Source organism: Jaculus jaculus, chromosome 3 (genome assembly GCF_020740685.1).
Source record: "Jaculus jaculus isolate mJacJac1 chromosome 3, mJacJac1.mat.Y.cur, whole genome shotgun sequence".
NCBI lineage: Eukaryota > Metazoa > Chordata > Mammalia > Rodentia > Dipodidae > Jaculus > Jaculus jaculus.
Genome location: NC_059104.1, coordinates 65,467,500 through 65,482,937, shown reverse-complemented (window position 1 = coordinate 65,482,937; position 15,438 = coordinate 65,467,500). Strand labels below are relative to the sequence as shown.

The window sequence follows — 15,438 nt, the reverse complement described above, 5'->3', positions numbered from 1 at the left end:
TGGCAGTTACCAGAGTGGAAGGGACCATCCTCTCACATAGTGGGGTGCCCGAAGCAAGGACAGGGTTTCAGATCCTTAGCAGCAGAAACACAGCAGATGTCTATTACATCTATTGTGTCAAACTTGTCTACTGTTCATAATTCAGCTCTTACCTAGAACTTTTGCAAGCCAGGTACACAATAGGTACCCAGTGAGTATTTCTTGGGTGAATGGGGCACTTTCTCTGGACAACTAAAGCCCCGCAAGCTTACGCTGCATGTACAGTCATGTAATACTTCTAAGTGATGCGTAGCAGCCCCTTCCTGCTCCTGCTATAGCCAGTCCCAAAGAGACCTCTAGCCACCTTTGGGATGCACCTCCCTTGCTTTCTGTGTCCAGCCCATTTTTCTGTGTTCTTGGCACACACCTCCTGCAGCTCTGAACTGAAATGGAACTCCAGACACTTGCACCACCTAGTGGGCATGTACAACCTTGTGCTTGCCTCACCTCTCCATCTGGCTTATGTGGGATGTGGGGAGTTCAACATGGGTCCTTAGGCTTTGCAGGCAAGCGCCTTAACTGCTGAGCCATCTCTCTAGCCCCATCCCTGGCTCTTTTAATATTCATTGACCAGCCGAGGCTTCATGCAGCAGTACTGAGTGCTCTGTAGCTAACATTCTACTATATCTAGACCACTTGGCACCTTGAGAGGTAGGTCTGTTTCCTTTCTCTTTGTCGTCACCACTCTGACTGATCCAGTTGTACTGAACGCAGCTGTTATGCAATCATTGACTGGCAGGTCAGAAGTTGCCAGAGTTTACCTCCTTCACCTACCGTCTGTCCACTGAACTCAAGCCCAAGGAGCCAGAGGCCAAAGATGTGGAAGAAGATGTTCCATCTGCTCCTCCTGAGCAGAAATTTGAAGTCGACACAGATTGGATTCAGAAGAAGATAAAGGTAGACATGGCTGTGCTGGTGCTCCCACTGGGAACAGCTTGTTTTCAGGTTTGCTCTGGCTCAGCTGAGGCACCCGCAGCCCCACAGAGCCCTCAGGGAGCATACACAAGGTGGACACAGACAAGAAGTGCACCAGCTCTGTTGAGGTACAGCTGTCTGTGTGGGTTATTAGCACATCCACCCAGGTTTTAACAGGACTGCTTGAGATCCTTCCACCTGCACCGAGGGCCTGTGTTAAGCTGCTGGAAGTGGAGGAGTAGAATAGAGTAACCCAGCACAATTACATATTCCTGCCCTCGCAAATTAGAGTCCATATATAAGGCAATTATACCGTCAGGCATGATGGTGCACGCTTTTAATCCCAGCACTTGGGAGGCACAGGTAGGAGGATCACTGTGAGTTCAAGGCCACCCTGAGAATACACAGTGAATTCCAGGTCAGCCTGGGCTAGAGTGAGACCCTACTTCAAAAAAAAAATCAGTTAGACCATGAATACCCTGTCATACCTCCATACAATAAAACATGAAAAGAAATGAATTATCAATCTGGGTGTAGTAGTTCATGCCTATAATCCCAGCACTAGAGAGACTAGGGCAGGAGGATCAGGAGTTACAGGTCAGTCTAGGTTATATAACAAGATCCTATTAGAAACAGGGAAGGAGTGATAAGGAGAGAGGGGAGGGAGGAAGGGAGTGAAGGGAGAAAGGAAAAGACAAGAGCACTTCCAAGCCAGGAAGAGACATGGAAAAAGCTTAAACGCGCCTCACTAAGTAGAGGAAGCCAGTCTGCAAAGGCTGCGCTGCACGGCCCCAGACAGCTGCATGTGGGCAAAGGCGGCAAACCACAGAGGCAGTGATGTGTGAGGTTGCGGCGGCTGGGGTAGGGGCCCGGGCAGAACGGAGGATTTCCAGGGGAGTGAAGGTATTCTGTGTGACATCAGTCATGGACACATGTCACTGTATAACCTCAAGACAAAACCTAATGTGCACTGTGGATCCAGGGTGGCAACAATGTGCAAATGCAGGGTCACTGACCGCAACATGTATGCCATTCTGGCAGTGGCACTGATGGATAGGCTGGGATGGAAATGGGGTGTGTGGGAATCTTCTTATTTCTATTCAATTTGGGTTTGATCCACTTTACAACCTGAAACTTTTTTAAAGTATTTTATCCATTTATTTATTTAAGAGAAAGAGGCAGATAGAGAATGGGCACTCCAGGGCCTCTAGCCATTGCAGACAAACTCCAGACACAAGCGCCACCTTGGGCATCTGGCTTATGTGGGTCCTGAGGAATTAAACCTAGGTCCTTTGGCTTTGCAGGCAGGTGCCTTAGCAGCTAGGCCATTCTCTCTAGCCCCTGAAACATATTTTTTAAATCATGTAGCATACTTATTAAATGGACACTGTAACATCATAAGTGGAAGGTAGTCTCAAAGTGTTGAGGTCATTGAACATGAGCTAATAACCAGTCAGCACAGATGCTCAAAAACTGAGTCACTAGAGCAGGGATCTAAGAAGTGTGATGAACTTTATACCTTTAGTAAACATGCACTGAGAGCATACATGTGCCCCAGGCTGGAGATCCCAGGATAGACAATACAAAATCCCTGTTCCCACAGAGCTGTGTTCCAGTGAAGAAGAGAACCAGTACACGAGGCCACACCATCTACTCTATTTTGAAATATTTTATTTATTTGTTTGCAAGGTGAGGGGAGAGAAAATGAGAGCACCAGGGCCAGTATCCACTGCAAATGAACTCCAGATGCCTGCGCCACTTTGTGCATCTGGCTTTATGTGGTTACTGGGGAATCAAACCCTGGTTGTTAAGCTTTGCAGGCAAGCACCTTAACTGCTGAGCCATCTCTCCAGCCCTCACATCATCTAATCTTGATTACCACCAATAAAGGGCAGGGTGATGGAGCTCTCCAGTTGTTGGGCTGAGAGGACTTGCACTTATACCCAGAAGGCAAATGGGAAAGATTATTGGGCCAAGTACCGTTTCATGTATGAACTCAGGGCAAGTATGGGAGAAAGACAGCAAAGCCAATAAGCACAAAGGCTGAGGCCTTTCCCTCAGCATATCTGTGAGCCAGAGAGACAGGAACAGACTGGCTTGAGTACTCAGGTATGTTAGTCAGCTTTCTACCACTGTGGCAAACTACCTGACACAATCAACTTTAATAAAAGGAAAGGTTTATTAAGATTTGCTTTGACTCCTGGTTTTATAGATTTCAGACCTTGATGGTTTGGTCCTGGGGCTTCAGGCCTGTGGTGAGCAGAACAGGGAGTATGGTTGAGCAAAGGGACTCACCTGGTAGTGGGCAGGAAGTAGAAGGATGAGGGGCCTAGACCCCAATATAACATTCAAAGTAAGGTCCCTAATAACCTTCTTCTAACTAGATACCACCTCCTAAAGCTTGCACCTGTCCCTGTGGTGCCCTCAGCTGGGATGCACACCTTCAACACATGGGCTTCAAGGGGAAATTTAAGATCCAAACAACAGCAGCAGCTCATTGCATACAGCCTGTTGTGGTTTGAATGTGAAATGTCCTCCATAGGCTTATGTGTGTGAACACTGGGTCCCCATCTGCTAACTCTGTTTGGGGGTGGAGCCCTGCTGAGGGATGTAGGTCACTTGAGGTGTGCCTTGAAGTTTTGTAGCCTGGCCCCATTTCCTGTTGTTTCTCTGCTTCCTGGCTGTACTACAATGTGACCAGCTGCTTCCTGCTCCTGCTGCCATGCCTTCCCTGCCGTGAAAGCCTGTAAGCCAGAAGAAACCTTTTCCTTCCTTAAGTTGCTTCTGGTCAGGCATTTGTTCAAAGCAATACAGAGCCTCTCTGGCAAGGACACAAAGCTGGGTCAGCCCAGCCGGTTAGTGCTCATTAGCTGCTGAAACAAACATTCTTTCCCAAAGCTAAGTGATTTAATACACTACACACATCTCTTGCCACATATTATGTCCACTTATTTCATTCTTGGAGCTAATTTCAGTGGTTTTCCTCCAAGATGGGTCTTGGAGATCTGGAGCCCATTTATCAGGGGTCTCCACCATCTTAGAGTTCTGTGTTCAGTTACCTGGACAGAAAGTAAAGCCAGAGTCCACACTTGAATTCCACAGGACTCCACTCTGCTGCAAGGGAGCTGGGCAGTAGACTTCTGCTGTGTCCAGGGAGGGAGGGATGTAGTTCGCAATAAAATGGAAAGCAACTGGTCATGGCCATGTGATGAAGGTGGCTTTGTTGGTGGCAAGTTGGAAGTGAGTAGGAGATCAACACTGTTTACCAAAGTGAATTCTCCTGGCCTGCAAACAAGGCCCAAGTTGCTCAGCAAAGCTCCATCTCTTGGGCCTACGTGCAGAACAGAGGCCCATGTGACCAATCCACACTCTGACACACAGAGAAAGGGGCTCCCATCGTAAAGAAGATTTCAGCCCTCTCATCTCCCTGAATGCATTACAATGTACCAAGCAGACCCTATTCCAGTCAGCCCAGCAGCCCCACGTTCTTCCTACATTCCGTAGGAACATATTCCCTCTCCAAGCTCCTGTGGGCACTGCAATGAGTGGGTGCACATTAGGCCACAAAGCAAAGCTCAACAAGTGCTGAAGAGCTGACATCACTTAGACTATGTGCTCTTGCCCCAATGCATTGCAATGACTAGTGGTAATAACATAACCAAAGGCACTGTATACAATGACAAATGTCATGTCTGTAAATTACTTATTTGTCAAAGAAGAAATCATATTGGTCATTGAAAATATTTTAAAATGGAGCAAAGATGGAAAATAAATATCGAGGCTAGAGAGATAGCTCAGTTGGTAAAGTGCTGTGCAGTCATGAGTACCTGAGTTAGATTCCTGGGGCACACCTAAAAATATAAATAAGCCAGGCATAGTGGCACCTACTTAGAACTCAGCACTAAGAAGGCAGGGACAGCATATTCTGGAGCTTGCTGGCCAGCAAGTCTATCCAAATTGGTGCATTCTAAGTTAGTGAGAGACCTTTCTCACGAAAAGTAGATGGTGCCTAAGGGATGACACCAGAGGTGATTGTCTGGCAGTCACATGGATGCACATGTGCACATCCCCACACTCATCAAATAAGTAAATAAAAATCTACACTCCTGGGAACAACTAGCATAGCATTTTGAGAGGAACCTTGCAGTTTTAGTTGCTCATGTTATGTAGGAACGACAGGAGTATCATGAAGAACAAAGGTAAAAGTCCAATGAGCTAGCATCCAATTCTAGGAGACAGAAGTGAAGAACAAGCGAGACCTGCAGCAACAAGAAGGGAAACAGTATGACCAGGGTGGACAGGGTGGAACAAGAGGCCAAGAAATGACAGGGCAACTAGGCAGAGACCAGGTCTCGGAAAAAACTGGCACAATAGGTGAGCTTCTGGGAAATGATGAGACTACATTTCTGTAATACTGAACACCTGGTTTTTATGTTACCACAACCCTAGGAAGTTAAAACAAACAACAAGCATCTAGGGGTTTGAAATGACAGTTTAAACCCTACACATTGCACACTCACACACCGTGGATCCAGCTTAGTCTCCTCATTTAGACAAGTCGGCCGAGGTCTGAGGGTTCGCAGTGCTCCGGTAGGAATCATGCAGGGCAGCATGTGCAGTCAGGGAGAAAGTAGACATGCAGCTGAGTGGGGTCGTGTGGAAGTTAAGTGTGGACTCTGGCTTTACTTTCTGTCAGGTAACTGAACACAGAGGACTCCAAGATGATGGAGACCTCTGAGAGGGCCCCCGACCCCCAAGTGCTCTTGTGACCACACCATTCTCTGAAGGACGTTTGGCACCGGTGTTCTTTTCATAACCCCCTTTTCTTCCCAGGCACATCAAGGTGATGGGGAACTTATTCTCTACCCCAGTGGGAGTGTCTTCCAAGTTCTTTTTCCTAATGCAACAGGCCAAATACAGTATCCGTTGAGGCAAAGGGATGCTTATAGTCACACACTGGCACCTAAGATGCTTGTGGTTCAGGGCTGGGCTGTGGGAAGACTGTCCTCTGCAGGCCTTGGATATTCCTGTGTGGGAAGTTATCCCAAGGATTGCTTGTGCCTTAACCAACTTCCAGCTATCCATCAGGAAACCTGGCCATGCTCATCTCCTGCACAGAAGGCACAAATATCACATACATTGTTCTGGAAGACAGTTCAAACAAGAAGATCCGTGCTATCGTTCACAACTCTGGCCATGCCACCTTCTATGATGAAAATGGAGATATCTGGTAAGTTTGAGCCATGAGTCCCCAATATCCCTGGCCACTAAGGAGCTGGGAGGTAGAAGGTGAGATTTGTCATGATGTATTGTGGCATCCCTGGCCACAGAGAAGCTGTGTGGTAATATCCTATATCCCAACTTGCACATGTCAGAAACAGGAGGGGTACTATGAAGAACTAATGTAGTCCCTGCCCTCAGAGAAGGAACAAGTACCTTGGGGTACCACAGCTTCCCCAGGGGTAAAAAAAAAGTCATCACGAAGCCAGGTGTGGTAGCACATGCCTTTAATCCCAGCACTCAGGAGGCAGAGGTAGGAGGACTGATGTGGGTTCAAAGCTAGCCTGGGAATACAGGGTGATTTTCAGGTCAGTCTGGCCTAGAGTGAGAACCTGCCTCAAAATAAAAGAAAAAAAAAAAAAAACCCAAAGCAAAACAAAATAATCATGGACTATGTGACCACAAACTGCTGGATTCATCTCCCAAATACCTCCCAAGAGTATAGCCTTGTGATAATTACCTCAGAAGACTCTTAGGTTCCCCTCTTCCAAGTGGAGGCTTTGGAGATGCACAGACTGAATAGAGAATCCACAGTCAAAAAGCTATCCTCAGCTGGGTGTGGTGGTGCACTCCTTTAATCCCAGCATTTGGGGAACAGAGGTAGGAGGATTGCCATGAGTTCAAGGCTACTCTGAGGCTACATAGTGAATTCCAGGTTAGCCTGGATTATATACAGTAAGATACTACCTCAAAAAGCCAAAAAAAAAAAAAAAATCCTCCTAAGTATTTTGTTATAACCACACTTAGTTCTTCAGTTCCCAGTTCTAGTAATGGTGGAAAAGCTCACCTTAGCAGTTCAAAGTAGGTAGGTCACCTCAGACATTTCTCCAACCTCTCTGAGGCAAGTGATGGCTCTCTTCACTGGGAGTTCACCTTCCCCTTGTATGCGAAGTAGTTTTGCCGAAGAAGGTGTAGATTATCTTGGGTCAGTTTATACTTTCTTTGTGACAGTCCAAGCCAAACTTTCATTTTTAATTCTAAAAGTGGATATTTTCACTCTCTAGGCCTTGATTTACATTCACGAATGTTTTCTCCATGGCCTTTTAAACACCATTTCCTAGCTAATTTCTTTGTTCTAGGTAGTATCTGTTCACCTGAGGGTCATTTGTGTAGAAAATGCTGTCTGAACTCAGGTCCTGGGTATAAGTAGCAATGGTTCACTGGGGGGAAAAACTCAGTTAATTATCATAAATCTTATCTGATAACATGCATCTGGGACACTTTTCTCAAATGCCACTCAGTTGGAGGGCCAGAGAGAAATCCAGAACTATAAGTTTGGAAGAAAAGCCACTTACCCCATCATATGTTAAAAAAAAAAAAAATTGGCATTTTAAAATTAGTTTTTAAAAATATTTACTCATTTATTTATTTGAAAGGGAGAGGAAGAGAGAAGAAAGCAGATAGAGGACAGATGGCCAGGGCCTCTAGCCACTGTAAACAAACTCCAGGTGCACATACCATGTTGTGCATCTGGTTTACGTGGGTACTGGGGAAATCAAACTGGGTCCTTAGTCTTTGCAGGCAAGCACCTTAACCACTAAGTAATATGTCCAGCCCAAATCTTGATATTTTCATTTAGCCTAAAATAAAGCATTTGTTTAAAATGCATCAGAAAAGCAATACAATCTGAAGGCCCTTTAGAGCTCCAAAGGATGAGATGCTCAGAGCTCAGAGCTGACCTTGTTCTCAAGACTCTGTGCTGTAGGTCTGAGGTCAGACCTAGAAATGTGCTTTCTTTAAATGCAGATCATTTCAGATCATTCTGTGGGTCATCCCACACACCCAGGTCAGGGCCTTCCACCTTCCAATTAAGGCTGTGGAAAGTGCCTATTGCTACCCTGTCTTCAAGGGCAACAAAAGCCCTCACAGGTTTGTAAGACAAATGTAGAGGCTATCTTCTAATTAACACGCACAGGGAGCAGGCCCTCCTCTAAGATCAAGGGTAGCCAAGTATATCAACACCTCAAACCATTGTTGGGACTCTGTGGAAAAGCCTTGACTTTGTGAGGGAATGGCCCATGTTTCCCATCCTGGGGGACAGCAGCAACCAGTGGTTTAAAGCATATCATCCCCAGGATAATCTTGTGTGGAAGCCTCCACTGGCTTCATCACCGTTGAGCTTCTTCCTGGGGCCTCAGACACAAGGAAGGATGTAGGCCTCAGCTGTTTTGAGAACCAAATACTTCAAGGGTCATTTTTATTTCATTTCCTCTGAGAAAGGAGAAAGCATGATAATCCTTTGCAGGTGCATGGAAACCAAAACCCAGAGCCAGCCTCTCCCAGGCCCTGGGAATTCACCAGACCTCAGAGGTCCCACACCAGAAAACAATTACCCATCCCATAGTCATTCTTCCCACCCCATGACAGAATCTCCAGATTCTTACCATCATGGGGTGTTCTCAGCCCTATCTCTCTGGGGCCTTAGCCCAAGCAGGCACCCAGGCAAAGGCTGACTACCCTCATGTGGATGGCTATCTGTAAGGACTAAGAAGCCAGCTTGGATCTGGAGATTTATCTTTGCCCTCCTCCCCATGCCTGGAAATAACTCCTAATTATTTATTTATTTTTTATTTATTTATTATTTATTTATTTGAGAGCGACAGAGAGAAAGACAGGTAGAGGGAGAGAGAGAGAATGGGCACGCCAGGGCTTCCAGCCTCTGCAAACGAACTCCAGACGTGTGTGCCCCCTTGTGCATCTGGCTAACGTGGGACCTGGGGAGCCAAGCCTCGAACAGGGGTCCTTAGGCTTCACAGGCAAGCGCTTAACCGCTAAGCCATCTCTCCAGCCTGGAAATAACTCCTAATATGTCCTAAGATAATTGCTGTGTCTAAGCATTTAAGCTTTACATAACACCATGAAAGAAACACAAGTATTATCTGCATTCTGTAGTTGAGGGAACTGAGGCATTCAGAGGTGAAGTGACCAGTCCAAGGTCACACTACTTGCTAATGGCCAGGCAGGCTTTGGACTAGGAGAGTGATTCCAGAGCCCAGGTGTATATTTCATCACTGTTCATAAAAGTAAAGGGAGTGATGTGGGATGGACAGGGAAGGAGCTGAGGAGTTTTACTTTGTCAATGGACAATGGGAAGCAACTGGACTTCGGGACTGGAAAGTGGCCAGAGCCATCCTATGGCAAGCCAATCCTACAGGCCTGGGCCTCAAGCAGACATTCTCCCTTGAGCCAAGCTCAGGAGGCTTCTGGACAGCCCAACATGATCTGATGGGTCCCCTGAGTAATTCAGACTCCCCTAAACCCATCTTCTGACTAACCCAGGTCTCCACCTGCATTGTTCCATCCTTCATCTCACTCCCTCAGGACTGTCATTCTAATAGTGACACTAAGGGCAGCCCTGCTGGGACTAACAAAGCAGAGAGAAGGGATGAAGGGTATGGTGGGTTTGAAAGACCAAGAAAGGACAGCAGGAACAGGTGAGAAAATATCCCACCCACACTCATCTTCCACTGGTCAGATGCCATTCCTGTGGGTGCAGCCATGTCCCCACCCTCCAGGGGCTCATGTCGACTCTTCGTGGCACTTTGGGTCAGTGAAGTCACTGAAAACACTTGTTATTCAGTACCGACCCCACTGCTGGATGAAGGAAATCATCACAAGTGGATATGGAGAGTCCCAAAGGGTTGGTCAGGAGGGACCCCTCTGAAGAGATGAGATTTAAGCCAAGACCTGCAGGAAACACCAGTGCTAGCCTTGCCACACAGAGTGAAAGAGCTTCTAGCCAAGAGAAAAATTCAAAAATCCATGAGGAATGAAGAGCATGAGAAATATAGGAGCAGAGAGTGCTTCGGGAGATGCCATGCCACATGTATGAGGCTGTGGCCTGGTTTTGAAAGGACCCTTCTTATTGGAACCTTTTCTACCCACTAAGCCCCTTTAAACCCAGGAGGTAAGGGCACAGGCAAGAGGGGCTAGAAGGGGATCAGGACTCACAGGGCCGGTGTACCCCAGGGCTCAGCACTGCAATGCCTGACATTGCTTCTTCCCCAGGTTGAGCCTGAGTCGGAGCCTGGGTTACTACTTCCCCAAAGGCAAGCCCCAGAAGGCCTGGAACTGGTGGGACCTGAGCATCCATGTCCATGCACCCCCGATCAAGCACATCTTCTTGGAACTCAACCAGCACATCAAAGTGCAAATAAAGAGTCAAGATAAGATCATCTTGTGCTTCTCCACCCCCAAACAGAAGCGGATTTACTTCAACCTGGGCACCAAGTACAAGGTAAGACCTCCCCTACCTCTGCTGGGCAGAATGCCACCTAGAGGCAGGATGGGGGGAGTTGGCCTGTTCCTTGCCAAGGGTATTGGTGTCGTGCTCTGAATCAGGCCAACCCCTAGTAAAACAAGGCCAGCAGGTTATCAGCTGCATTTGCTTTGCTGGCAGACTACGTAAAGATTTATTTATTTTGCTCACTGTTTCATAGAGGTCAAGTCCGTCATGGCAGAAAGAGTGTGGTGAAGCAGAAGGTCTTAAAGAGAGATGGGAATGTGCTAGGTGACTAGTTGCCCCAGTTTTCCCATGACCAAGAAATTTTTCCAGAACATGAGACTTTGAATGCTAAAACTGGTAAAGCTCCAAACAGGTCAGCTGGTCATCCTGGGTTCCCTTCCAGGCACAGCTGCCATCTTTCAGGCTGTACAGAGGTATCCTGACTCTACGTCTACCCTAGACTTTCTGAATGGCTGTCTCCATAAAGGGGAAGCCAGAAAACTGCCCTCAGTCACTTATTCACACTCTTACCACTGCAGTGATGTGCTGCAGAGTGGGCAGCCGGCTCCAGAAAGGATACGAGGGACTGTGGAACTGGCCTTAGAAGTGGGGTAGGCGTCCCTAAGGGAAGGTGACCAGGAATGGGAGATTATGCTCAGAAAGGGCCAGCAGGAGCAGAGATTGGAGGCCTGGGAAAACAGGGTACCTGAGAGAAAACTGGGCCAGTGGAGGGGTGCACATAAAGCAGGTCAGAAAGCTGGGGTGCACTGACCACACAGTTAGCCCAGGCTGGCAGCCAGGAGACCCTGAGCAGAGTGTGCCCTTCCATGCCCGCCCCTCCACATCTTGGGTAGCGCCTGCCCATTTTATGAGCACATGGTCATCAGCAAGAGACACTGGTTGTTTTGTGGCTTAAGTAAAATGCTGCGTGTGGACATTTTTCCTGAGCTGGGAGTCTCATGGAAACCCAACCTATTGGCATTGTTCTTTGCCATCTCCTCCTCCAGAGCCTCCCACAGGCCACACCAAGGCAGATGTTGACAGTGAAGTGGCTTCACTAGGGCAAGGCTTCACCCCAACAAACCAGATACACCCCTAGGGTGGAAGTGGAGCTCACTAGTGGATATTGTGTGGTCACCTAGCCCTAGAGCAGAGAAACAGTAAGTGACAAGCTGGTCTCAGGGGAGCACAGTCTTTGGAAGGCAGGCCATACCAGAATACAGAGTTATGACAGCTTTCTGGTTTGAGGCCAGGCTAGTGAGTTGTCTCATCCCATATCACCACTCTAGACATGCCTACAGGTGCAGGCCGGGTGGGCACTGGAGGCGCAGTAAGGCTGCATGTGGCAGGGCTGGGGACTCAGAATGGCACTCAAGGGTGGAGGTTCCAGGGTAACCAGTCATGGTTACAGGGAATCAAAGTCCAGGCTCGGGGAGCAGTGCCCAAACCTTGATACTCACCTGGCCTTCTACGAATCCCACAGTTTATAGACTTAAAGGAGCTGTATACCATGAAGAATATAGCCATCCTGGAGACAAAGCCTGGCCCAACATCTTGTAAGATTCACGCCCTTCTGGAAAAAATCAGTAAGACCTTGAACCTCCTGACCCTCCCCGAGATGGAAAACTTCACAAAGGATGCTACGCTGGTGCTCATGGACATAAGCAAAAAATTGGCAAATTCTCAATTCTGCTTTTAGGGCAGTCACCAAATTGTCTCAGACCTTATCCTGTATCCATTGTGTGTCTTGGGGAAAGGGTCCTCAGAAGCTTGGGGAAAACCCAAAGACCTGTTTGTGTCTTTGAGAGTTGGTTTGTATTTTCAGGTCTATTGTAGTTCCTTGGTTGGGGAAAAGAAGTTTGAGAGGACAACAAAATCTGTAGCTAGGCATAGGGAAGTCTTAGTGGTGAGCCCTGACCTGACCACTTTGGAGATGCTGTCATTCCAGTGAGTCACGCATGTCCACACTGTCCACTTGCTCCATTGATGTTCCATTGATGCACATGGGTTCTTCCACAGCTCCCAGTACACGCCTTGGCTCAGGACACAGACTGTCTAGCTCTGTCCCTCGTTTTCTGTGTGCCTTTGGGCAAGCAGCTTCATGCCTCAGTTTTCCCATATGTAAAATGGACCTAGAAATAGTTCCTGCCACAACTGTGCTGGGAGTATTGAGAGTGTCCAAGCATGTAGCATTCTTAGCAGTGAATACTCAGACAGCATCCATCGCTCATTACTGGTAGCTGAGCTCACACACCCAAATAGCACCATGGGTAAGGCTAGGTGCTGCGTCTCCCTTTGCCCTACGGAATCAGCCCCACTCAGTTTCCTGGACCTTTCTTATCATAGTACCATTTACAAAGCTTGTGCCATAGAACTTGTGCTAAGCTCTGCACAAACTCTGCCCCAGGTGGGTCTATGATTTGAATGCTGGGTTCTAGAATGTTATAGTAACTTAGTATATATTCTAACCAGTTTGTCTACACTCTAGTGACAGTATGGTTTGTCTTAATGAATCCCACTCCAAGGCCACCACAAATACTACTGACCCTTTTCCATTTTAGTCCAGGGCCCCCAGCCCATCCCACCTTATCCCTGGCTGCTCTGGTCCAGCCACCAGGCTTCTGCTGATCTGTACAAGTCATGCCCACTCTTCCTGGTCTTAAAGCATCTGGCCCATGGCTTATTCTAGGCTGACAGTGTAGGTAGACTCTGCTCTTGGATCTTTCATATTCCTGCACTGCCCTGGTGGCTCTCACCAACACTGACCTCATCAGTGATGTCCCTTTGGTTATCCAGTCCTGTCACAGCAGAGGGAAACCCAGACAGAAAGCCACCAGCCCATACCAGGTGCCCTAAACTAGGAGCCCAGTCCAAAGGAGCCATATATCAGCTCCCCCCATTAGCTGGGCCATCTGGTAACTGGGAACAGCCATCAAATCAAATCAGTAGGCAAAGGAAAGCGGGCAGAGCACCTTCTTGTTAGAACACTGAACCAGGTGTGTTGCAGTAGCCTCAAGCTTGAAGCTCAGGAGGCCCACAGAGTCCAGAAGGACATGTCCTGCATGCCTGGCTCATTCTGGGCATGTGTTCTAAGCATCTCATTTCATATGTCATTGTCTTTTGAGCCCTCTTAGAAGACTATCAGTCGATGGCACACCCTACTTCAAATGGGCATCCTTGTCCAATCCATTATGGCAAGGGAGAATGTAACTATGTCACAAAAATAGTTCCAGGGGTTCTTAGGCATGGGATAGAGTCATTTCAACAACAGGGGGACTTGAGTTGAGCAGCTCCTCAAAAGGCACCATTTAAAATTATGTTGGGCTGGAGAGATGGCTTAGCGGTTAAGCACTTGCCCGTGAAGCCTAAGGACTCCGGTTCGAGGCTCAGTTCCCCAGGACCCACGTTAGCCAGATGCACAAGGGGGCGCATGCATCTGGAGTTCGTTTGCAGAGGCTGGAAGCCCTGGCGTGCCCATTCTCTCTCTCCCTCTATCTGTCTTTCTCTCTGTGTCTGTCGCTCTCAAATAAGTAAATTAAAAAAAAATTTTAAAATATGTTTACTTGTGAGAGACAGAGACAGTGAGAGTATGGGCACACCAGGGCCTTTTGCCATGGTAAATGAACCCCAGATGTATGCCCTACTCTGTGCATATGGCTTTAAATAGGTACTGGGGAACTGAACCCAAGCCGACAGGCTTTGCAAGCAAGCAACTTTAGCTGCTGAACCATCTCCCCAGCCCCAAAAGATGCCCTTTTTTTTTCTTTTTTCTTTTTTTTTGGTTTTTCAAGGTAGGGTCTCAGGGCAACCTGGAATCCACAAAGTAGTCTCAGGGTGGCCTCAAACTCACAGTGATCCTCCTACCTCTGCCTCCCAAGTGCTGGGATTAAAGGCGTGCGCCACCATGCCTGACTAACAGGTGCCTTTTATACAGCTGCGGGAGACCCCATAATCCAATGACCTCAAAGTCTCAACGAAGACATTATATGAAGTGCCTCCTCAGCTCAGCCTGCAGTTAACCAGTCTCTACTGTGAACAGTGCCACCCAAGTGCCACCTCCATGGTCTTCTCCCCTGCCACCAACCATCACCAGATGTCATCAAACCCAAACCATCATCTGAGCAGCTGGGGCAGAACTAGAGCAAGAAGGTGCCACACAGTCACTTCATCTGTGGGACTGCCACACCTTATTGGTGAATTATGTCACCTGTGAAAACACAGCACTTTGTTGCAAGCCATGATAGATAAAACACAGTAGTCACACCCCTCTATACACACACTTAGTGCCTTATGTGGATCTATGTTCTATGTACATAGACCCCCTTTTCCTTATTAATATGGTGTGGACCTTAAGTGTCCCCCCTAATCCCACCCTTACATGTGTGCTGAAAGCTTGGAACCAGCCTGTGCCCTATTGGAAGGTTGAGGAGCTTTTAGGAGGTAAAGCTTAAGGAAAGGAAGTTAGGTAACTGAGGTGTGCTCTTTAAGGAGGTATTGGTATCCTGGGCCCTGTTCTCTCTTTTACTTCCCTGATGCATGAAGTGAACAGCTTCCCTCCACCATGTACTCCCCACCATGACATCTGCCTATCACTGGCCCAAAGGGATGGGGCCAACCAGTATGGACTGTAATCTCAAAATCCATGAGTCAAAATAATTCTTGCCTTCTTTTAATTTGCCTCGAGTATTCTGTCACAGCATAGAAGGCTGACATATCTAAGCTATATACATCAAAGGAAGATGTTCCTGAAGGGTCTTAGCAAAAGACAAGTAACGCAAGCCTACAGCCATTTCCAGCTCCGTGCTAATGCTATTCACCACTCGTCCTCCCCTGCCCTCTTGTCGCACAAGACTGTAAAGACATCTGCTGTGAAATTGAGGGCACCTGCTATTCCCTCACATTAGATAGGCCTGGGCTTAGGATTTGGCGCTGCTGCTTATAGCTGAGTAACCTTGGGAAAAGCAGTGACCCCTCTGTGA

The 15,438-nt window shown here is 47.6% G+C and overlaps 1 protein-coding gene across 1 annotated transcript in view; it reads left to right on the top strand.

Annotated features, from left to right (window-relative positions):
* The window catches only part of Erich6b (glutamate rich 6B), a 71,640-nt gene extending 59,482 nt beyond the window's left edge, over nt 1-12,158 (top strand). Inside the window, exons 10-14 of the mRNA XM_045146041.1 lie at nt 779-936; nt 5,788-5,873; nt 6,032-6,184; nt 10,243-10,471; nt 11,943-12,158. Of these exons, the coding sequence (XP_045001976.1) occupies nt 779-936; nt 5,788-5,873; nt 6,032-6,184; nt 10,243-10,471; nt 11,943-12,158 (842 nt within the window). The remainder of the gene's footprint in view (nt 1-778; nt 937-5,787; nt 5,874-6,031; nt 6,185-10,242; nt 10,472-11,942) is intronic.
* Nucleotides 12,159-15,438: the final 3,280 nt, after the last annotated feature.